Source organism: Jaculus jaculus, chromosome 4, assembly GCF_020740685.1.
Source record: "Jaculus jaculus isolate mJacJac1 chromosome 4, mJacJac1.mat.Y.cur, whole genome shotgun sequence".
Lineage (NCBI taxonomy): Eukaryota > Metazoa > Chordata > Mammalia > Rodentia > Dipodidae > Jaculus > Jaculus jaculus.
In genome coordinates, this window is record NC_059105.1 from 30,400,720 (window position 1) to 30,425,767 (window position 25,048).

At 39.5% G+C, this 25,048-nt stretch overlaps 1 protein-coding gene across 5 annotated transcripts in view; it reads right to left on the minus strand.

Moving 5' to 3' along the window:
• Positions 1-25,048, minus strand: part of Unc80 (unc-80 homolog, NALCN channel complex subunit) — a 192,046-nt gene that overhangs the window by 89,044 nt on the left and 77,954 nt on the right. For 3 of the 5 annotated variants that reach the window (XM_004653522.2, XM_045147565.1, XM_045147564.1), the window contains exons 26-29: positions 17,738-17,903; positions 13,688-13,891; positions 11,853-11,953; positions 6,164-6,364 (exon numbers count right to left, since the gene is read on the minus strand). In XM_004653522.2, the coding sequence (XP_004653579.2) occupies positions 6,164-6,364; positions 11,853-11,953; positions 13,688-13,891; positions 17,738-17,903 (672 nt within the window). The remainder of the gene's footprint in view (positions 1-6,163; positions 6,365-11,852; positions 11,954-13,687; positions 13,892-17,737; positions 17,904-25,048) is intronic. The other 2 variants (XM_004653524.2, XM_004653523.2) reach the window with 1 other exon arrangement.

Consider the following 25,048-nt stretch of genomic DNA (forward strand, 5'->3'; position numbering starts at 1 on the left):
ATGGATCCTTAAGACTCTGGACGTGGAAATCGCCCTGCAAGTTCTCCAGGAATGGGAGTTCATCATGGCTCTGGAATTAAGATCATACCAATGGAAGTACAACGCCTGCCACAGCTAACCCTTTATGCACCCTGCATATGGAACATGCAAATTATTCATTTTAAAAGTGTTACTTTAGAAAGAGAGAGAGAGACAGAGAGAGAGAGACACACACACACACAGAGACAGAGAGAGAGAGGAGAGAGAGAGAATTGGGACACCAGGGCCTTAGCCACTGCAATGGAACACTAGAGGCTTGTGGACCTGGAGAGTATAATATGGGTCCTTAGTCTTCATAGGCAAGTGCCTTAACTGCTAAGCGATCTCTTCAGCCCTTATTCATGTTTTTAATTAGTTATGGATATATCACTTAGACCTGTATATCCAGACCTACTTATTCTTAACCTCACTGTAGTGTTCTATGTAGTTTTAGAAAACAAAACTTAACTCAGTAGGAAATGAGTTGACCTCTTCCATCTTCAGATTCACAAAATTTACCCACACTACATCCTTTTTTTTACACAGGGGGAATACATCACCATTAACTCCACTGTGTGTGTGCACATGTACATGTGTGCATGCATGCACGTATGTATGTGGGTGCAATGTGTGTGTGTTGGGTACATACACACTTGTGTCTGTGTAAAGGCCAGAGGACAATCTCAGGTATTATCCTTCAGAACTTTTTCTTTTTTGTTTTTCTGAGGTAGGTTCTCACTCTAGCCCAGGCTGACCTGGAATTCACTATGTAGTCTCAGGGTGGCCTCAAACTCACAGTGATCCTCCTACTTCTGCCTCCTGAGTGCTGGGATTAAAGATGTGTGCTACCAAGCCCAGCATTTTAGGTACTCTTCTTGAGACAGTTTCTCTCATCATCAATCAGGTTAGACAATGAGCTCTAGGGATCCTCCTGCTTCTGCCTCCCCAGCACTAGAATATGCAGTCATGCACTGCAATGCCAAGCACTTCACAAGGGAACAGGAGATTGAGCTTTTGTCTCCATGTTTACAAAACAGGCACGTTACTCACTGAGCCATCTTCCTGGCTCTTTCTTCTTTTAAAAATATTTGTATATTTTACACATTTATTTGTGAAGGAACAGGGAGGAGGAGAGAGAAGACAGTATGGGCAAGCTAGGGCCCCTTGCCATTGCAAAAGAATACCAAATGTATATGCTTCTCTGTGCATCTGGCTTTATATGACTACTAGGAATTGAACCTGGGATGGCAGGCTTTGAAACAAATGCCTTTAGCTGCTGAGCCATCTCCCTAGCTCTATCACTTTTTATTTTTTTAACTGAAGGGAAAAATAAATTGTTCTATTATTCCTTTCATATTATATTTGAAAGCACTAAGTGAACATATATTCTATCTAGAACATAGTTACAAATACATTTAACTAAACAAGATGTGTAAGACCTTAGCTTTAGATAGTTAAATAAAAGAAAGACTATAAAGTTCATTGGCAAAGGTAATATGCACATATTAAATGCTTATGTATACACACAAGATTTTCAGGTTTGGGAGTACATTATAATAAACTGAGAGAATATATAGTGAATTTTGGGATTGAAGTGCATAGTAGCAGATTGGTTTGTTAGATGGGATACAGAATGTGTTGGCTGTCCTGATATCTTCTGCCATAAGAACCCTTTGCAGAGGAAAGAATGAAATGCCAATTGCTCACCATTGATTCTAATCAGACTGCTGCTTTCCCTCTTGATTTATTACCTCTTTTGTATTTTCATTCCAGCTCTGGAAATGTGAGTGAGTGTTGTTCATTTGTATGACAAGTTTAGAACAGGCAAATGGTAAGTAGCATGAGAGGGGAAAAAAAGGTTAGAGGCAGAAGAAAATAGTGTTTATCACATAAGCCTTAATATATCCTTTAAGCTCTGCACACCTATGATGAATTTAGAGGAAGTAAGGTTAGAGGACATGTGTTTAGTTCTCTGTCAGAAGCACAAGCCACAGCAGAGGGTTCGGAAGCCTTTTCTGCTGTTTCCGGCTGGTGTCCTGGATGAGCTACTGAATGGTGGATGTACTCAGAAACCATTCTAGTCTATAATCTTGCTAGTACATTGAACATTAATCGTTCTTCTTCCTCAAGTGAGTACTCTGCTAGAGTGCTATGCAGGATACAAAGTGAGTAAGACCTCCTTAGTTCTCAGTTTATCATCCAAAGACAGAGGCGCCTTGCCATGGTAGAACAAAGGCCTTCTCATGGCCCCACATGGTCTGGTCTCTCTCTGTCCAAGCAGCCCCAGTGCTCAGAACTCCAGCCATTCCTGTGTACTCACCTTTCTCTTGCTCTGGCTGAAAAGTCCTGAATTCAATTAATTCTATATGTTAAAGATCACTTTACCTTTACGGGAAAGGCTGCCTTTTATTTCTGTTGTGTAGCTATTTCCACTGCATTGGAGTACTCCCTCCTGGAGGGAGGTTCCTGAGACTCAAGAAGCAAATGAAATGCAGAAAGCTCAGAAAGAAAATGAAACTTGCAGCATTAGCAAAGCCCTCCCTGGGGCTAGGTAAACAGTAATCACTGCTACAGAGAGGAGACTGAGAGCCCAGCTTCCTGCAGGCTGTAAGACCTCAGGGATGCTGGGGTGGGCTTTTCTGTGGTGCAGCTGGTTTTGAGTCATTGCTGCTCCTGTAAGAAACCCCTCAACCATACTCCAACAAGCTCAGTGGTTCACTAAATTAGACTTGGGTGGAATTGTCTTTCATCTGCTGTCCATGCCATATTTGGGTTGGACAGACATTTATTCATGTCTCCCCAGGAAAAGTCACCCAATTTCCCTGTCAATTCAATACCCTCATCCACTAGCACTTTCAGTCATGTTTCTCTCCATGGTACTTATTGATGTTTTACATCCACCTTGGATTTTTTTTTTTTTTTTGTGTGTTGTTGTTGTTATTTTTGCATTAATTGCTACCTTTGAGATGAAACACATGCATGTCCTATGAAGGTATAACGGGCTGCATATCTTTGGCCCATTATTATGTCTGGCTCAAAATATGGGCTTCACCAAATCCATTAAGTTATCTAAGCATGTGTTGAATATAAGATTGAATAGATGGATTGGTAAATGATGAAATGAATGAATGGAAGAAAGAAGGAGAAAAACAGAAGTAGAATGTCACTAAAATCAGATGAACCATGGAGGAAGGAGAATCACATCCAGGGACTCTCGTTCTGTGCTCTATGCTCCTTTCCCACTAAGGGAATCCGATGGTGTTTCAGGGAGGAACTGGTTTTGGAGTTGGATCTTGAAGAATGTTTGTGTTTGGTCACATATACCTGCGACATAAAGGTATAGCTTGAGCAAAGAGATGGCAACAAGAACTTCAGAGTATGTGTAGAGAACAATGTGCATGGTTTAGGCTCATGTATTTATGAAATGTTCAACTTATATGATTTTCTCATAAAGCTAAAAGAGCTTATTTATTTATTTATGAGAGAAAGAGAGAGAAAGAGGCAGAGAGATAGAGGGGGAGAGAGAGAGAATGGGCATGCCAGGGCCTCCAGCTACTGAAAATGAACTCCAGACGCACGTTCCCCCTTGTGCATCTGGCTTACATGGGTCCTGGGGAATTGAACCAGGGTCCTTTAGCTTTGCTGGCAAATGCCTTAACCACTAAGCCATCGCTCCAGCCCTAAAAGAGCTTTATATGAAGAAACAACTTATAGAAATTAAAATAGGTTTCCTTTGAATGGAGTGCCATTCATGTTCAAGATATTTCCAATATACATATATATGCACATGCATGCACCCAAACATATATATCCATATTTTTATTTTTATGTCATTATTTAGTAATTTATGCAGTTTATTTTAATCTATATTAATCTATTCCCCACTTTAACTTGCCTCAGAATTTTTATAGTTTAAATAACTAGATGAAATCTAATCTAGATGAAAACCTCTGACTATGATATTCATATTTCTAATTAGATTCTCACTGGATATATAATAGATGTTAACCTTGGACTCATCTTTTTTTTCTAAAAATTCTATATTTACTTTTGCATGTTTATTATGTATTTGGGGTTTACGTGCATGCATGTGTGCACACTTGTATATGTATTAGTGCATTAATGTGTCAGTACATGTATGTGTGTGTATGGGTGGGTATGTGAACTTGTGGAAGCTAGAAGTTGGCATCAGTTGTCTTCTTCCATCACTCGTTTTATATTTTCAGGAAGGGTCTCTCAGTGAACCTCGAGCTCACTGATTTGCTTATACTAGCAGGCCAGTAAACTCTGGGGAGCCTCCTGTCTTCACTTGCCAACTGCTGGGGTTACAGGTGGGCTTCCACTGTGCTAGAATTTCCTGTGGGTGCTGGGGATCCAACTCAGAACCTCAGGCTTGTGGGCAGGCACTTTACCCACGGAGTCATCTCCTCATCCTGGTAGTGTCTTCTTTCTGAGCCTCAGGTTCCTTTTCACAAGTAAAATAAGGAGACACTTACCTCATCCACAAGGTTTATCAGAATCAAGAAAGCATGTTGCCAATTATATATGTTTCTTGTGTGCTCAAACATGTTTAGAAAAAAAAACGTGCTAAATGAGCATGTCCCAGAAGCTAATGAAACTCCTCTATAAGATATATTGTTTTTATCCCTTCGGGATTTCTCCTATTAGCCAAAATTTCTTCAATGAACTTGCACTATTTTTCTTTCTTATTTTTTAAGGCTTAAAGAGACTTTATTAGATTAAGAGAAGGAAAAAGGAGAAAGTACAGAGAGCTCCTGCTACGTGGCTGGCAGGAGGGAGTAGAGAGCCAACAAGGGAGGAGGGACCCCTCCCCACTCATCTGATCCCAGCAGGGCTGAGATAAGAGGAGTCTTCCAGAGCAGGGACCTGGAAGTTCAGGAAAGTTGAAAAGCCAAAAGGAGCAACTTGCATTATTTTTCTATGAAAAGCTTTAATTAAAAAAAAAAAATCCCTGTGTGAGGACATTACATATTGCCACCCAACCCAGTCACATTTCTGTTTTTATTGTTCATTGTCTCAGCTGTTGAATGTATATATATGACTGCCCATTCCCAGCCCAAACCTTGTAGGCAAACTGATTCCTAGTAAGATCCCTTTGCTATCACTTAGCTTTAATAGACTATTTGGCCTGATGTTGTGCCAATAGTGGGTGCATAATTAATGCTTTTTGAAATGAACAGCTGTTATAATAAAATCTCTTTGCAATGTCATTTGAGAAAAGCAGCTGCAGGGTTAGCCCATAGCAATCATTGGGATTAAGTCCTGTATGTTCTGGGGCAGGTGGGTAACCAGGGTTTTCCTCGCAGGAGCAACTCTGGTTACTGTCGTCCTCTGCCAGTTCTGCTGAAAGGACAACTAAATGCTTGGAAAAATGTCATAGTTTCATGAATTTCATTTCATTTGACCTAATGTACTAGGCTATTTGTCTGCAAACAATTGAGCCATGTATTGCTTATTTCATAAGACATAATATAGCTTCCTATTGCTGCTACAGTAAATTATTATCACAAGATTTATAGCCTGAAGTAACACAGATGTTTTTAAATTATTTTTTTACAGTTCTGTAGGTAAGAAACCTAAAAAGGACTAGAAGGCTCTGAGGAATGCTCTGTCTTCCTGTCTTTCCAAGCTTCCAGAAGCTTCCAGTGTTCCTGGACTCATGGCCCTGTCCCAATCTGACCTCTGTCATCTCAGCTGTTTGTCTGTCTCTGACTTTCATAGCTTCCTCCTTCACATATGAAGACTCTTATGACTATATTAAACCTGTCTCGATTATTCTGAGCAATTTTCCATTGTACAACCTGTAATCACATTGGCAAAGCTGCATTTATCATGCGACATATCATATTGAAAGGTTCCAGGAAGACTTTGCTCCACTTACCATGATAACTGACTCATTATCATCCCTCCACATTCATACTTCTTCACAAACAATAAAAACCCTGGAAGAATATTCCATGCTTACTCATGCACACAAAGATGAAGAATTTCTCTTTCTTACAGCTACCTACCTTGGCTCAGAGCCATGCAGACCTGTAGTCTGGTTTATATAATTGCTGTTGTTTGAAATTTTTATTTCCAGTGGAGATCCTAACATTACACTGTTCAGAAATCATCCACCCACCTCTTTCTGTTTCTTGCCCCGAAGAGCCACGTGGCTGGTACTGTTGCTCTCCCTCAGGGAGTCCACGCTGTCTCCGTACAGCAGCTTGATGGCCCTGACCAGCCTGGCGCAGGAGCGGCTATGGTGCAGATAGCAGTGTGGATGGCAGTAGTCCACATGTGTGCAGATGAAACTTTGTTGATTGCATAGCAAGATCATGACCTGGAATGGAAATTCCCCAGAGAATTGAGCAGACAAGGACACATAGACTAAACATGTACATGGCATGAAAGATGAAAAATAAGCATGTCTACTTCTCATGATGAGTCTAGAAACTAGTGATTCAATAATTACTACATATGGATAACTCTCGGTCTCTGTCCACTAGGCCTTGGTTCTCTTACCATATGTACCTTGATAAAAAGATTTTTGCTTAATTAACAATTTTCATACATGAAGATAATGTAATCTGATCACAATCGCCTCTCAATACCTTCTCTTGTCCCCACTTTACCCATCCCCTTTCACTGAGCTCCTTAATTCCAACAAAACCTTTGTCTATTTTGATGAACTTTTTTTCTTGTCCTTCATATTGAAATGTTAATGAGCTCATTGTTTGAAGAGATCTTGTGAAGGTAGTGATAGCTGCTGTGAGGTCATCATGTAACAGTTACTTCATGTCTGTAAGACAGCATCACCAGGTTTTCCTCCCCTCCTCTGTCTCTTACATTCTGTCTGTCCATCCTCCCACAATGTTCCCTGAACACTGGCCTACTCACAAAAGCTAGGAAATGAAATAAATCCAAATGCTTACAAACTGAGGAATGGATAATGAAGATGTGGCAATATACACAATGGAGTTTTATTCAGGTGTAAAGAAAAATGAAATTATGAATATTATCCTAAGCAAGATGAAACAAGCTCAAAAAGACATATGTTGTCCCATATATACATTCTAACTTCAAAATTTTAGATCTGGTTTAGAAAACCAAATAACAGGATCTTTTAGCAACAATATAAGGTCTAATCTCTGAACACAAAACAATTATTGTGGAAGTGTATGGCTTCCAAAAACTTTCCCATGGAGATTAAAAACATTCCTTGCCCACACTTGCTCTTATATTGTGGTTGGAACCAGATGGAGAATAAACTGGTGAGGAGCTCAAACCTAGGGTTTCTGGCTGAGCTATTACAGCTGTAGGATACCTTAAATTCCTGCCAGTCCAGTGTGGAAATTGAAAATATTTTTGCATCTTATACTCTGGATAATAATCTTGACCTAACTTGAACCCCACCATACACCCTCTGTTTACCAACTAAAAGTTCCTCCTCTAGGTTTTAGGGCATACTAGTTCTTCTCTTAGCATTTTATGTAGGTCAAGTCCTCACATCTCCTAGAATTCCCCATTAGGAGTCTAGAAGAGAACATTGATTTAAAGGGTATGGTTACTTGAAGATGAAAATGAAGGACCCAAGGTTTGTAACTCTTCTTTTTGAAATTTTGCTGATTGAAATAATGGCCTTTCCATGTTAAACAGTGTCTACCCCTGGAAGACACACTTCACTGCAAGTTTGTAACATTTTTAAGCTTGTTTTTTGATGGTAGGACCAAACTACTCAGGCCCCAGTGTATGGTAGGCAAAGATTTTATCACTGAGCTACATCCTCAGAGTCCACATTCATAACGTCTTAAGAAGCCTTTCTTAAAGGGATTCATAAGACTACACACACACACACACACACACACACACACACACACACACACACACAGAGAGAGAGAGAGAGAGAGAGAGAGAGAGAGAGAGAGAGAGAGAGAGAGAGAAGGTACCCTCTAAATGCTTCTGCTTCTGTTCTGTTCTGTATGAAGCTTCTCTTCCCATCTGACAGCTGACTTGTGAGAACTGTGTGCCACACTGAATGATAACATGGAGCAAGACTAAATGGACAAGACTAATTGAACCTTCCTGTAAGAGCTGGCACATGGATCTTGCTTATTCCGAGACACAGATAACAATAATCACCTCCATGTCCTTGTCAAATTCAACTAGCAATATGCAAGCCCTGCATAGTTTCCAACTTTACGTTAATAAAGTGGTGTTTTGGCAAAATATCCAACCCTCTTGAGATTCATTGAAATTTTTCTCCTGAAATCTTTCTTCATATTGTGAACATGAGTCAGGACATGTGTAAGAACTGTAGGTTGGGGCAGTGCCAGGAGCAGCATGGCTGGTATATGGGACAGTGTGCACTTGGACCGTGATGGCCCAGGCCAAGCACCCACAGGAACAACAGATGAAGCAGAAAAGCTCCTCCCATGCGAGTGATGTGGTTTTGTGTGTGAACTAGAGCTAATGAGGGAAGAAGGAGTACCTGTGACTGGGTTTGAGATGACGCTGACTAAAGGCGGGCAGATTGTGTATACCTCGAGGCATTGTACACACCTGCTGCTGATGAGGTCAGAGTCCAATGAGAGAGAGGAAGGGATGAGGACAACCTGACAGTCACAGAGATCCCCAACCTCAACTACCATGGAGCATATGCCAAAGACTTAAAAACTGAGCAATTTTTATTTAGGAATAAGGAGGTCTATACCAAACTCAGATGGAGAGAGCAGCAAGACTTACAGGTTCACTAAGGTAGAAGATAATCTTGTGTTAAGCATAGGATTAACAAATTAGTAGGTTTCCTGGTGCCTGAAGGATCAACACTTAAAAAAAAAGAACCACTTTGTTTTTTGTATGCTGATGTTACTTGTTGCTTGAAAAGGAAGAAAATTTGTATCTTGCTTTTCTTACTGGACAACAAAAGTAAAAGAGTAAAAGCAGAAAAATTATATTATTATTAGCATCAGGTAAAGGCAGCATCCTTAAGAGTGGCATCTGCAGACTTTGGGATCACTACCAATTGTTACTTAACAACACTAAACTAGAGATGCGTCTTAGTGTCTAAAGCCACTTGCTTGCAAGCTTTCCAACCAGTGCTTAATCCTCCCCAGCACCCACATAAAGCTGGACAAAAAGTGGCACATCTGTCTCTGATCCCATCACACCTATGGTAACTGGAGGCAAAGACAGGAGACTCTGGAGGCTCTTGGACCAACTAGACTGCCACAGATAGTGGTAAAACAAGGGAGACTCAGTTTCAAAGAAGGCAGAAGGAGAAGATGGATATCTTGAGGTGGTCCTCTAACCTCAATATGTGTGCCCCCCACAAAAGTGCAACATATTCTATAGCTCTTTTGTTCTGTTTTAACCAAATTTAGCAGAACCATGATCTTTAAGTTTCTTTTCTCAGAAATATTTAATAGCATAGACTTTGGGGGCTGCATTAACTTTGAGAAAGTTAACTTTTTATGAATTCTGTTTCCTCTTAAAGGACCTGAAATGTGGCAAGTAAGAAGGCTGATGGCTACCTGACCCTTATCCTGACCAGAAGCCTGAAATTGGCTCTAGATATATGACTCATATTTCAAGGAATCAACCCAAAGACACTAAGGACATTCAAGCCTTATTGGTATAAAACTTCAACTATTTACTTTGGAACCTTTTGTCCTTTATAGCCACAATCTTAACCATCATTAAAGGTGAGGTAAATCATAAAAGTGAGGAGAACACAACAAACAGATCTAAGGGTGTCCTGATTATTCTCAAATCTTGCTGATCAAGAGAAGCACCCAGAAAGCTTCCTAAACAAACAAAGCACAAGTGAGCATGTTGTTAGACTTTACCTCAGGAAATTCTGCTTTGGAAGCTCTGGAGTTAGAGATAAAGATGGTTGCATAATTTATAATCTTAAAATTATGTCCAGTGATAATTCTTTTAGTAGGGATAGTTCTAAGAATCCATACATTCTGATATTTCTGCCTTTGTAAAGCCTTCTCAATTTAGTATTGTAGCATTTTGACCCACAGAACATGGCAAAAGGGTTGAAGTGACCCTTTTCTGGCTAGACTGCATAAGATTGGTTTCTCTCTTATGAGCAGACTCCCATGCTATTGACCATGCCCACATAGTGAGAAAGAAATGAAAGTGACCTCTGACTGACAGCCAGCTGTGAACTGAAACCTCAAACCAACTGATATTGAGGAACTGAAATTTTGCCACCAGCCATGAAAGTCTAAAAATAAATCCTTTCCTTTTGGATAACACCCCAGTCCTTCCAGTGCTTTGATTTTAGTCTAGTGAAAGACCCCGAGGCAGTCGAACAGCTAAACTGTGCCTGGTTTCCTGACCCACAGAAAGAAGCTGGGAGACCAATACATATGTGTGTTGTCTTAAGCCACTAAGTTTGTGAAGATTGCTTTGCAGCAATATAAGATGAATATGTAGTTGAATGCCTAAGAAAGCTAAGTAGTGAGCCCATGAAGGTAATGCTATGGGAAGGAAGACACTCTCACATTAGCACATACCACATTTCCCCTTGAGGCATTTATTACTCCTTACTTAGGCATAAGTGGCTGAGAAGCCAGAAAAAGTTTTAATCAAACTCTGTGAGGAAAGGAAGATAATAACAGGAATTCTGAATTGCCAAAGGAAGGAGGAAATGAGCAGTCAAGACCTTATAGAGTAGGGAAGGTCAGAGAGTACCACTGATGCTAAGATCCTGTGTAATAGGGAAGGTCAGAGAGCACCACTGATGCTAAGTGACTCTTTCAGCTTCCAGGCATTTCCTTATTGACAGCTAGGACACCACACAGTCACCAGCTGACAGGTAGAGTGGATGTTTTGGCAATTTCATTATTCTGGGGAAATGAAGTTTGCTGTCTTCCAGAGGACAGAGTGAATTTTCCACGGAGGAAAATAGACATCTTATAATAGGAACATCTATAACTTTTTAAATTAACAAACTGCATGTTTTAGAGCAGTCTTAGATATACAACGAAACTGAGCAGAAATTACATAGTGTACACAAATATGCCATGTGCTTACAACCATCAACACCTTGCACCAGAGCGGGGCAATTATTGAACCCAGTGTGCCAATGCTGACATACAATTCTTACCTAAGCTTCATGGTGCGTATTAGGCTTCACTTTTGGTGTTGCACATTCTATAGATTTTAACAAATATATATTATCTGATAGCTAATTAAAAAGCTGTGCATCATAAGGAACAGGACAAAGAACAGTGACAACACATTCATATGTTGGATATATTATCCTTCCAATATATGAGAGGGCGCCTTTCTTCTTTCTTCATGCCCAGCTCAAATCTTATACTCCAGTTCATCCTTACAGATGTTTTGGGATCCCTTCTTGCATGTGTCTTGGTGGAGATACCTTTGAGGTATGATCTTCTCATCTTAGGATCTCCTTATCCTATTTACAATTTGGTCTAACACAGAGCCAAGGCTGACATTTTGACCTTGCTCTCAGGTTCATGGCAACTTGTTCAACACTGATCACGGTGCTTAGACTGTCACTCAGACTATCTTGACCATTAACTTGGCCAGGTTCCTCATCATTTTTCCTGACTTATGGAGACCCACAAGACAGTCATGTAACAAAGGACCTTTGTTAAATCTTCACTAAGCTTTAAATAAACACATCCCAGTAGAATAGTAATCCTAGTATGCAGTGAGAGCTTCAGCTAAACCATGAGGCTCTACTTTCTCTAGGAAGCTAAACTGAGTTGGTTTTATTCTCTGTCCATAGATATTCTGTAGTGCCAAAAGGAATTGATCTCAGGGCTCGTTTTGAGATTGCTACTTACATGAAGCCATGACATGTTCCTGTGATAGTTTTCTTCTGTGCCGGCATTACTCATCCCTTCTGGCTCAATGCTGGGCTCACTTGCACTCCAAGGACTCCCTTCTTCAAAAGAAAACATCAAGACAGCTTTCACTTTCAGCCTCTTTGGAGAGTATATTGGTGTGGTGTCATTGTCCATGCTTTTGAATCCTAGGTCCCAGTGTGTTATAGGGCATAGGACTTTGTAGAGGAGTATTCATAAGAGCTGATCCTGTTACCACCAGCTGAGTTGGCAATTTCAAAGTCATTGATTATTTCTACTATGCAATTGAGAGATGGGAGCACAGGGAATAAAGGAGTCCAGGTCCTTGAATGTCTAACATGAGCCAGTCATAGGTTGAGTGTATCCAAATCAATTAAAGATTGCTCAGATCACACAGTTTTAGCTAAGCCAACACCAGCTAATGTGCGGTGACTTCACAGAGTTCCTGCATCCACTGTGGCTATGACTGACCCACATTATTTCTAGTGATACCAGGCTTTGCTATGAGGTTTGCCTTGGAGAAGCCAAGGTGATTTGAAAGCAATACCTAATTGTAGTCAACCCCCATGTCCTCTCTATGAGAATTATAAAGAACTCATCTCTTCTTATAAAGCTTTGCCCACAAAACTAAAAGCTTTTATGAAATCGTTGTATTAACAAAGCAATATCTCTAGTCTGACTAGTTTGACTCTATTATTTAGGATAAATTCAGACAATTCTAGAAATTAACTGGTAATAACATCATATTTCAGCCCTGAAACAACAGAAGTCACTTTTTAATCTACTGTCTCCTTGAAAAAATGAGCTGAATCTTAACTAATGCATCAATTATCTATTTTTAAAGGTGAGGGTGGGCGCATGTAGAAGCATTGTGAGGAGATATGCTCAGCTTCTATTTCAGCATGCTCAGTCGATCATGTTCCACACTTTCTGTGTCCTCACCCCAGACAGTGGATGGCAGTAAGATGTGCTTCAGTTTTTTTTTTTTTTTTTAACCAAACAGTGAATTCTAGGTAACTGGAGACTTCTACCTACCTCCTACTCCTCCTACTTAGTCTTTCTTGTCTTTGAAGGTCCCCAGTTTGGACCAATGCATGTTAGATTTTGGAGGTCTCTTTAGATTCCACAGTATTAATCCACAACTCCAGTGTTTTAATTGTACACAGAGAGCTCATTCTCAAGCACTTAATGCATTTTATAAACATCCCTTCGTTTATCTCTAGAGTATCCTTACAGAGCAGCACAGAAGTAAATAGATTTATTCCTATTGTAGGCTTACAGAGATTCGGGGACCCACGGAGGGTCCCCAGATAATCAGATCTAAACAATCATTCCTTTCTGACGCTTCTGTAGAGGGTCTTTATGTATCTGTCCCCCGGGAATTTCTACATGAAACTGACGATCCAGATCAGAAGCATGACTAGAGAAACGCCTGGATTTCTAACATTGTTCTTGTCATTAAAGTGTTTTATTTCCCTCATGCATACGCTATTCTTGCAGTTCAAAATGTGTCCCTTGAATGAGCTGTATTAGCTTCACCAGGAAGCTTATTAACAGTGTGGAGTCTCAGGTCCATAGGCCTTCCGCTGCAGAATCTGCACTTGACCAAGACTTTCAGGTGCTCGGTGTGCACAGTGATGTCAAAGACACCTACTGGAGAGGGGAGTGTGGTCTTCACACCAAAGAAGTTGTCTAAACTACTGCTGGGCTCTCCCTCTACTTAACGTGTAAAGAAATGGACTTCCGCTGTTTCAGGACGTGGGTCCTGTCTTTCTGCCCCCCACTTCCCTGCACACCCCACTCTTCTCTGTTACCTAGGCCAGTGACAGTGTCCCTGCTCTGGGACAGCTGCAGCTCCTCAGCCTCAGACGCTGAGTCCTGCCGTGATAACTTGCTGCTCTTTAAGCTGCCGACCCGGCGAATGCTGGACAAGGAACCCCCCTTCTTCACCTGGAAACTGCGGGTTCCTTTAATCTGGAGCAGTCGAGAACCTCCTATCCTGATCTTCCTGCTGAGAACTGTATTAAAAGAATAAAATAGGGCTTCCCCCCCACCCTCGCTTAGTTTTCCCCAGCCAGCGTTACATTGACACTCTCCCCAGTTTGTCCCTGAGCAGCAAACTCTGTTCTGCCTGAGCAGCATTTCTGGATAGGAACCTTCCTGCCAGCTTTCATCAGACAGGAAGGAGATGAGGGACCCTTGGGAAAAGCTGGCACAGTGTCTTTCTGGGACACAAAGGTCACTGTGGCTGGGAACAACCTGCTCTTATCTTGGCCCAGAGTTTACAAGCATGAGTGTGCCTTCACAGCACCACCATGAAGACTGTTATCGCACTAACAACACACACTTGGTTCATTGGAACCACACTCCATTTGTTTCTGTTGTCCCTGTGAAATGGGACTTAAAGAGTTCTCAAAGCTGTCATGGAAACCCTATTCTTTTGGAATACAACATTAAGAAATGGACACGAGAGGCGCTCTTCTCTCCTACATCAGCAATGGGTTCCACTCTGCTCTTTAGTGAAAACACTAAGGGATTTGTTCTCATATGGAAACTTTGGGTGAGCCTGCATGTGGGATGGTTCCATTGTCAATGCACCTAGTGACTTCATATCTTCTCAGTTAAAATGTTGGTGAGATGGGAGTCAAGACGTAACACACTTTGAGCCAGGCTTACAGCCAGTGTGTACCAAGAAGAACATGCATTATTCATCCTTAGTGTTCTGGAAGAAACAGTCATCAGTGGAGGAAAAGGTCAAAAAATACACTTAAGATGATGTAAAAAAATTAAAAAAAAGCAGATTTACTTTCCATGTAACTTGTATACTTCTTTTGAAAATTTGGTATTGACAATATTGATTTGGTAGGAATAGGACAAAGTTTTTAGGGTTTAAAATTCATTAGCAGGATAAAGGCTTATCTTAAGACATGAACAAGATTAATTAAAGCCATGAACTTGTTTTGAAGTTCCAATCAGGAAATTTGCATTTTAGTGTCAGGTTTCTCACACACCAAAAGTTTATATGTATACATAATAGAACCAGAATTCTTTGAACTTCTAATTAAATGTGTACACTGTTGATGCTATGCATTGTTAAAATGTGTACACTAATGATGCCATGCAAAGTTGAATGTGTGCATTATGGACACTATCCATATGATACAAAGGAACCCAGAAAAATTTCTGGTGAGAACATGAAGATTTAATCTCTGGTTTACTCTTGTTTACTGTTATTCCAGGTTGCTACTCTGATACTAATTTATTTTACTTTATATTACTTATCTGGAAAGTCTGGTATTATTACCACTCAACTGACACAAAGCTTCATGGAGCTCCCTGAACACATCTACATAAAATTGCACATCTGGAAAGAATTTCTTGTAGCATAATTGGATAACTTTCCAAAAAACTATAGAGAATAATGCAAAAGTGTCATTATAGCACAAAATTCACCCAACTGTATTTTCCAATATCATTTCTAGGCTTAATTGCGACTTTATGACCCATCTCAAATGTTTGAAATGGGGCATAATTATCATTTTTAATGACCACTAGAGCAATTTTCAAGTCAAAGTAGATCAAAAAGTAGAGAAAAATAGAGATAATTCTTACATTTTATATAAAAGCACAGAGAAATATCCTTTGTCTGATTTTATGACACTTTTCAGCATAAAAATACAGCAAAATAACCTCAAATTAATGGCCCCTGAAAGAGATTTAATTTTTAGAATTTGTTCTAACACAGAAGATAATTGGAGAAATCCTGCAGCTCTGAAAAATTAGGGCTCAAATTCACGATGCTGATTATTTACCAAGGACACAGTAGTGAAGAGCTCAGGATTGATTTTGTACATGAAAAACGTCAGCTGAGACTGTGTGGCACTGAATTTTAGCCTTTGTCTCCATGACAATGGGAACTAGCATGAAAGTGAAACAAATTCACATAAATTGAATAACACATTTCCTTTTCTGTTTTCTCTCCCTTGTGTCTATTAGCAAGTCCCTACTTGCTCTATGCTTCAGAATACTGTAGGATTTTATTTATCCTGATTTTTATTTATTTGCAAGCAAAGGCAGAGATAGAAGAATGACAGACAGAGAGCATGAGAGTGCCAGGGCCGTCAGCCACTGCAGACCAAGTCCGGATGCGTGTGCCACTTTGTGCATCTCGCTTTTATGTGGGTCTTGGTAAACAGAACTGAGGTCCTTATGCTCTGCAGGCAAGTGCCTTAACCACTGAGCAATCTATCCAGCTCTCCCATAGTGTTTTGAAAGCCTTCCCTGGAGTACCATAACTACTGACAACCTTTGCCTCATTCCTATACACCCAGCAAAATTTAAATACATAAACCCATAAACAAACTTAAATTCTGACCAAAAGCTCTCTGACAAAGTTCAAATAAATTTCTAATGTAATCATCTGTCACAGATTCTCTCTGCTCTTTTCCTAGCTTTCTGACCTATCTCCTACCACTCTTCCCCAACTCATTTTGTCATAAGTTTCTTCTTTTTTCCAAATGGGCCAGGTCCACTCCTCATCATAGCCGTATCCTAGCTATCTCTTTAGTTTACAAGGCTCCTTTCTCAGTCCTTTGTATGAATGGTCCTCATGCAGCCAGTCTCTCCTACCATGCACCAGGTACTCATTTTATGCTTTATTTAGGTTGCCTGTTTAAAGCTTTACCCATTACCATGGTGTGTTAATCCAATCTACTAGAAAAGAAAGTTATAAGCTGGACGTGGTGACACATGCTTTTAATCCCAGAACTCAGGAGGTGGAGGTCGGAAGATCACTTGTGAGTTCAAGGCCATCCTGAGACTACACTATAGTGAATTCCAGGTCAGCCTAAGATAGAGTGAAATCCTACCTCAAAACAAGCAAACAACAACAACAACAAAAACAACAAAAAAGAAAATGATTTAACAGGTCAGGAACCTAGATAAGATCATACAGAGAGTTACTATATCTTTTTTTTTGACCTATCTTAAGAGGCACATCCTTTTATACTTTGACTTGCTTGAAACTGGAATCTATTTACAAGTAATGCTAATTTAGGACCGCTAGCACCAGGTGGCACTTGTGATATAATCGCTTTTGTTTGTGTCCATGACATCCAAAGCATTAGCAAAATAAAAAAGGAGGACAGCATGAGTCCCAGTAACTTTGGTTCCAAGACTAAGAGGTGATGCGTGGTAGGAAAGCGGGTCAAGGAGTAGGGTGGTCGTGGCTAATGACAACCCTGTAGGCGGACTGAAGGTAGGCCAGCTTCGCACCCTCGCAAACTAAGCAGCATAGCTAGTGTTACTTCTACAGATTCACTTCTGATATGAAACATCATTAGCATTTTGATGGTACAGGAGACGTTACCCTAGAGAAAAACATGGACAGTGACAGCTCTGAGCTAAAAAGTAAGAACTTTGAATTTTGAGTTGAAAAGCTTTGATGAGGATATTTTAGATATACTATTTTTTGGCTGGACAAGAGTAATGCCTAACAACAGGAACAACAACAATAATGATATTGATATGTGTTCAGTTCAACAGCCATTCAATATGACTTTTTAAAAAGTCCACAGCATGAGAGTTAAATGGGGACCATTTTCCCCTTTTATCTGTAAATCAAATGATGAGCTATCTTAAAGCTGTTGTAATATAGAGATAATGGTATATGGAGAATTGCTGAGCTGAAATTAGAATTCAAGCTCTTCTGGCTACAAAGTTCAAGCTCTAGTACAAGTTCCTACCTGAATGAGCCCATAGAGTCATGACTGAAAGAAGCCAAGAGTTTTATAGGCGAGATCCCACATCACATATCTTAAAACCCTAAAATCCTGAGTCATGAGATAAGCCTTGCTTCTCCATACCTTTCTTCTCTTCACCACCAGCATCTGACTTGAGGGTGTGGCTGCTGCTGTGAAGAGAATCTTTGGAGTCTTCATTTTCATCCAGAACCCCCGCAAAGCTTATCTTCCTCTCATATCTGTGCCGGTCCAATTCAGGATCCAGACGAAGCCTACAGCTCTCCAAGTCCTGAAATATCAGTGAGTAGCATGTGAGTGCCAGCATCTCCCTGCATCTTGCTAGCTCTGCATTTTATTTTAGTATTTTGTTTCACTAGAGTCAGGGTCTTGCGATGTAGTCCAGAAGGCTGGACTCAAAGTCTTGGTCCTGTTGCCTCAGCCTGCCAGGTGCTGAGATTCCAGGTGTGTGCAGTCACTCCCAGCCTATTGCATTAATCTTGCAGCAAACTTCTCTCCTCTCTGAATTACGTGTGACTGACTGCACTTAAACAGCCAAATTTCTTTATTGCCATTTTTAGATTGTGGCTGTGGAAAGATATCCTTGATTTAGAAAATGGATCTTCCCTAATTCATAGCTTTTCCCTTGTCCTTATATGCTTTATCTCCCCAAAGCATAGACTTTGTCCCCAGTCTAGAACTTCTTCACCCTGTAACTCATTGTCCACAATCTTGGCTAAATCTTTGGCATTTATCTGTTTATTAAATAATCACACATCGAATATGGATGTGTTAGGTACTGTGGGATAGGTAAATGATTCTTTCCTTAAAGGAATGCAGGATGCTGAGATATAAAATGAGAAGACATACATGATAAATTACAAACGCAAAGACAAGCCACATAGGAATTTAACTACCCGACTTGGGGCTGTGGTCACAGGACAGTGGTCTGCACTCTGATCCTTAGAGTCTGAGAATATGTTGCTTTACATTGTAATAGGGACTGTGCAGGTCTCATTAAGGTTAAATACTTTACAATGGGGGCGATTATCCTTTATTAGTCAAGTGAACCCACTTTAATTACACACATACTTAGAAGTGGAGAGCCTTTCCAGGCTGTGGCCAGAGGGGCTGAAAGATGCTATTACTTCCCTTGAAGATGAGGGAAGGAGGTTATTTAGGAATGTGGCAGTCTTTAGCAAATAGAGAAAGGGGAAGGAAACCAGATTCTTCTCTAGAACCCCAGAAAGAAATGCAGCCTTACCAATATTTTGATTTTAGACCAGAGAGGCCTGTTTTGGATTTCTGATCCCAAGGACTGTAAGGCAATATGTGAATGCTGTTGTAAACCAACACATTTCTTATAGTAGAAAACAAATATTGGGGTGATATTCAAGGTAAGTATTGGTGAGGAAGCAATGTCAGTTTGAGTTTAAGAAAGCCCCTATGTGAGGCTCAGTGAATAAAGAGCTGGCCACACAAGTATAGATCTCTGCCACCTGTGTAAATGCTAAGTGAGCATGGTGGCCCACCTGTAATCCAAACACTTGGGAGGCAAAAACTGGAAATCACTGGGGCAAAGCCCCTGAGATGAAAACTGGACCTGTTCTGAAAATGGAGATTAGCTCTTCATATAATATTTTAATTTTTGTCATATGAAGTACTTCTAGAGGACTTAAAAATAAAAAAATACTAATTTTATCCAGCATCTCTTTGAATTATGACACAATAAAACCTGAGTCAAATAGTTACAGAAAACAGAAAAAAAAACCCTATATTTTATTTTTTCAAAATACATTTACACAAAGATTAAAATGCAATGTCTTTGATTGCCAACAGTGAGATGGGATTTTAGCCTCTATTTGTTATTCTTTTTGTTTATATTAAAAACACAAGTTACACATTGATACTCACAAAATCATGTCTGGGGAAATAGAGGAGCTGTATGCAATCTATTTTTAACACTTTCAAGATTATTCTAGGAATATAATTACCCTGAAATTAGTCCTTTTTAGGAAAAAAAAAAGCCAAATCTACTTTCCATTAATTCCATAGTCATTAGGAAGATCTCATAGTTTAGACAAAAGCATACTATCACAACTGTAATACTCTTTCAATCATCTCTTCCAATTTCTTCCATCATTTGTCAAAATCCCACCTGATTATCTGGAGCTGTATTCAAATAGGACCTCGCCCAAGGTGGTACCTCAGATGTTTTCAGTCTATTCCTTAACCAGTGGTGTCCCTTGGCTATTTTCTCAGGGTTGCACTTACATTTTGCTTTAGGAAGTCATCACTTTTGTGTGCTAGTTTTCTTGTGACAATATATTTATCTCTATATAGAACACCCAGATTCCCACACCTGTATCCATCAAAGCAAGTTGCTCATTGCCTGCTCCTAAAAAGTTTCCATTAGTTTGGCTTTGATAGAGGTCAACTGTGCTTTGTTTCTGATTTTTCAGCTTAATGAACATTTGGACTCCCAAGTATATGCAAAATATGACCTTATCTATTGGGTCACAGTTATTCAGTTAACCCAGCTTCTAGCATATTTTTCATAAAGCACTTGGTATGAATGCACAAATGTAGGCATACCTCTACTTACTGGCTTTAAGAATATTATTACAGGTTCATCTATGCATTTGATGGGATTTTGTTTTGTTTTATTTTTTTGAGGCGTCTCTCTCTAGCCCCAGGCTGACCTGGAATTCATTATATAGTCTCACAGTGGTCTCAAAGTCATGGCAATCCTCCTACCTCTGTTTCTCAAGTGCTGGGATTAAAGGCATGCACCACCACACCTGGCTGGAATTGTTTGTTTTAATTTTTTTTGTTTATTTTTATTAATTTATTTTAGAGCAACAGAGAGAAGGAGGCAGAGAGAGAGAGAGAGAGAGAGAGAGAGAGAGAGAGAGAGAGAGAGACAGAGAGAGAGAGACAGAGAGAGAGACAGAGAGAGAAAGAGAGAGAGCACACGAGAGGGAGAGAATAGGCACCAGGGCTTCCAGCTACTGCAAATGAACTCCAGACACGTGTGCCACCTGGAGAATGGAGCCTCCAATCGGGGTCCTTAGGCTTCATAGGCAAGTGCTTAACCGCTAAACCATTTCTCCAGCCTGAGTTGTTTGTTTTAATTCCCTGTTTCTAGGCTATTGGTTTTACTAACTGCATTGGGAAACATTTTAATACATCATTAAATCTATTTTTTAAAATTTGTTTATTTAGTTTAATTAATTAATTTATTTGAGAGCAACAGAGAGAAAGAGGCAGAGAGAGATTGAGAGAGAGAGAGAGAGAGGGAGAGAGAGAGAATGGGTGCGCCAGGGCCTCTAGCCACTGCAAACGACCTCCAGACATGTGTACCCCCTTGTGCATCTGGCTAACGTGGGTCCTGGGGAATCGAGCCTCAAACTGGGTTCCTTCATAGGCAAGCACTTAATTGCTAAGCCATCTCGCCAGCCCTAAATCTATTTTTAATACCTTTCGTGGTTTTCAAGAAAACATTTAGAGGAATAAAAATGATTACTCTGTGCTTATATATTATGAATCTTATAAAAGCACTCATTTTTCCTTCTAAAATATATTTTGTATGATTTTTAAAAATCAGTAATAGAAATGCTAGCAGAAGTTGTTCTTTTTTGCCAGGGGAAGGATAGGAAAGATCTTTAATGATCTTACATGTAAGGGTCCACCAGAGAAAACTAAACTGTCAAGTTGGTAAAAGTACATTTTAACAATGCTTTACGAATCAAATATGTCCTTTTCTTTTATCTTCATTCTCCCATTAATTTTCATTTCTGAGTTTTCCTAAGTCTAAAAACACTGTAGCTAAAGAAATTAGTTATTCTTTTAATTATTCTTTTTAAAGTTCTTTTGCTTTCTCTTCTATATCTTGTATATAATTAGGACTTTTTAAAACGAGCATTTCCCATGCAAATCTCTTCCTTTCTGGAAATGATCTATGCTACTTTATAGGAAAGATTTTTCTCCGTATAAAATTTGTGCTCCTCATTTTCTCTTAACTCAAGGCTTCAGATCACAAGAAACTTTTATCCTGTAATTTTATTTTTATTATATTGTTTATGTTATTCTGTGAATTAAAGTAGCTTCTGGTTTATACTGTGCCAAAATATTACTGAAATAAATGTCTCAAAAGATTCTAAGTATCATGACAGCAAGTACTGTCCTTGAACTTTAGATAACTTTATTTTGTCTATATTTAGGCTTAGTCTTTCTCTCTCTCTCTCTCCATATATATATATGGAGAAATATATATATATATATTTTTTTTCACTGCTTTCTACAACTTAAAAAACTATTCAGATATATATATGGAGAAATATATATATATTTTCACTGCTTTCTACAACTTAAAAAACTATTCAGATTTTGTTATAAGTCACAACATGGGTAGATGGTGAGGTCTTTATGTTAAGCACAATAAGCCAGCTATGCAAGGACAAACACTTTATGATTATCCTATATGAAATATCTAAAATGGTCAAATTTATAAAGCTGAATCAGAATATTCATCAGTTGCCATGGGCTGTGGAAAGAAGAAAATGAGGAGTAACCAAGCAGGAGGCATAAGGTTTCAGTTGAGCATGATAAATATGCCCTGGAGGTTTGCTTCACCATTGTACATGTGGTTGGCAAGAATGCATTCTGCACAAAAATTGTTTAAAAGATGCATTTCATGTGAACTGTTCTAACCACAATTCTTTTTTAAAAAAACTATCACTGTTAAAAAAATTATTTATTTATTTATTATAGAGAGAGGGAGAGAGAGAGAGAGAGAGAGAGAGAGAGAGAGAGAGAGAGAGAGAGAGAGCATATGTGCACCAGGGCCTCTAACCACTGCAAACAAACTCCAGGCGCATGCACCCCTAAGCCATCTCTCCAAACCCTTACTACAATTTAAAAACAAATGAGCCAATAGGTACTTTTAGATGGACAGTTTTCACTGATCTTTCTACAGTAAGTTAGAATGCAGCTGGAGTATTCTTTACTTCCAACAACTTTCCTTAAATATGAGGGTAAAAGCATCTTTTTTCCTCTGTTTATAAAGGTCAAGTGCACACAAAGTCCATAAAGCTACATTTAACCATAGAAATGCTAGTGTGGTGGATAAGGCTTCTGAGACCCAGTTAAAGGTGCAAAAGTAAACCTTCTCCTCTTGTTCACTAAATGACTGCAAGTTGCACATCCTGTTTTAGGCTTGTGTGTGTATGTCTGTGTGACATTTCACATGTGTGTGCAGATGCATGCATTCTGTTTGCAGAAGCCAAGGGAGAGCATCAGGGTCCTCTGTTGTCACTCATCAGTATGTTTTCTTGAGATCATCTCTCCCTCAAATTGGGACTCTGTTCTTTGCCTCTTGAAGAACTGGGATTAAAGCAGTGCATGGCCACACCCAGTTTTTTTACATGGGTGCTGGGGAACCAAACTTGGGTTGTCTCAGTCCTTCTAAGGATCTTATGCTTAAGCAGCAAACCCTTGTAATCTGTGATCTTTCTCCCGTGTCCCCTGCTTGAAATTCATTTGTGTATGTGTGTTTCCCATAAGTTTTGCCCTTGGTTATACAGTCTTCTTGCTTGTTTCTAACAGGGTCTCATTATGTAATTTTCTTCTCTTCACTGCCAGATAGGCATGATCACAGGTGTGCACTGCATCGCCCAGGCTAGAGATATGGCTTAGCAGCTAAGGTGCTTGCCTGTGAAGCCTAAGGACCCAGGTTTAATTTCCCAGTATCCACATAAACCAGATGCACAAGGTGGAACATGTTTCTGGAGTTTGTTTGCAGTGGCTGGAGGCACTGGTGTGCCCATTCTCTCTCTATCTGTCTCTTTCTCTATACCTCTTAAATAAATAAAAAAATATATTTTTTAAAAAAGAAATCTGATTGATTTCAAAGATGAAAACTTTCATTTTTCACTGACAGGTCTCATTTCACAACACTCTTCTTAAAGTGGATATGAAAGCTCTTATTAAATTTATTCTCAATTATAGGTTACAAAAATTGAAATTTTCTAACAGTATCTTTAGAGAGTTGAAAGGGAGAACAAAAATAACTGAGCTACACTGAGATCCTTATGTACTTTGATCAGAATGGGAGTTAATGAAAATCTAAAAGCATAAGACGTGATGTACTCTGTGTTTTTACAAAAAGTTGAGTATAAATATCAGGTTAATACAAGTCTACAGATCAGATACTTAATCATACTTGACTTTAAGCCAAATACATTGTGTTGATTTGACTTTCTAGAATAGTCTCAGTATAACTGTGAACATGATAAGTCAGAAAATTAAAGGCCAAGTTAATATGAAGTCCCACAAGGGCAGAGCAGTAATTTCTTTTCCAATCGCCACTATCCCAATGTGGATAGGTTTTTCTCATGAATATTTTCAACATGAAAATACCAATTTTCTGTTTTAGGATGTGAGTAAGTAGTCCTCTCAAACATGGAAAACCAAAGCCAGAGGCAGTGCTCCCTGACAGCAGAACACTGGTCCCTTTGTCCCACCTGAGCCCCACCCCAGCACTGGGTTCTGGTTTCATAAAGAGGAGGGAGATGGATTTTTAACTGTCCTTAAATCTAAACATACAGATTGCTCGTGTGGCACTTAATGGTATAGGCTTTGTGGAAAATGGAGAAGAAAATGCCTCTTTTTCAGCTCTGATTGGATACTACCTGGGATAATGTCTTGTTTTCGGCTCTGATTGGATACTACCTGGGATAATGTCTCGTTTTCAGCTCTGATTGGATACTACCAGGGATGCAAGGACCACTGGAAACTCAGTTCTTATTAGAGATCCAGAGGCCATGCAAAATTGATCCCCAGATGCTCCCTGGTCCTACACACTCTGAAGATGCCCAGACTTTACATGGATTTTGTATCTACAGTCAAACAAATGATGCCTGGAACATGAAGATGTATGTATGTGTTTGCATGTGTGTATGTTTATGTTTGTTTGTGTGGGTGTCATGCCTATCCATAAAAAAATGCAACACAAAAATGGTTATGTTTGTAAATGTTTGAACCAAGTACTGGAGACATTTAGCCCGTAATCTAAATTAGAAAACTATTGGGAACATACATTTATATAAACTTGTAAGCCATGAGTACAAAAGAAAATTTGTTGGCAATTCCTGAATAATGTTGGCCAAAGAACTTCCCATAGCTTTGCAGGATAAGGGAACCTAAAGGCTCTTAGATATTTCAAGAATGACTATTGGTCATCAGTCTAACACTATATTTGGAGGTGTTATCTCCAGTGATTTGTAATTCAACTTTGCAGTTATTATTTTAACAGAGACAGAATAGCTTCCTTGCATGTATGACTGGATTTTTAAATTATATAATGCATTTGTCCACTGGACACTTAAAGCAATTGGGAGGACTGGCAACCATGTGCTTGCCCTCTCTATGTAGCCT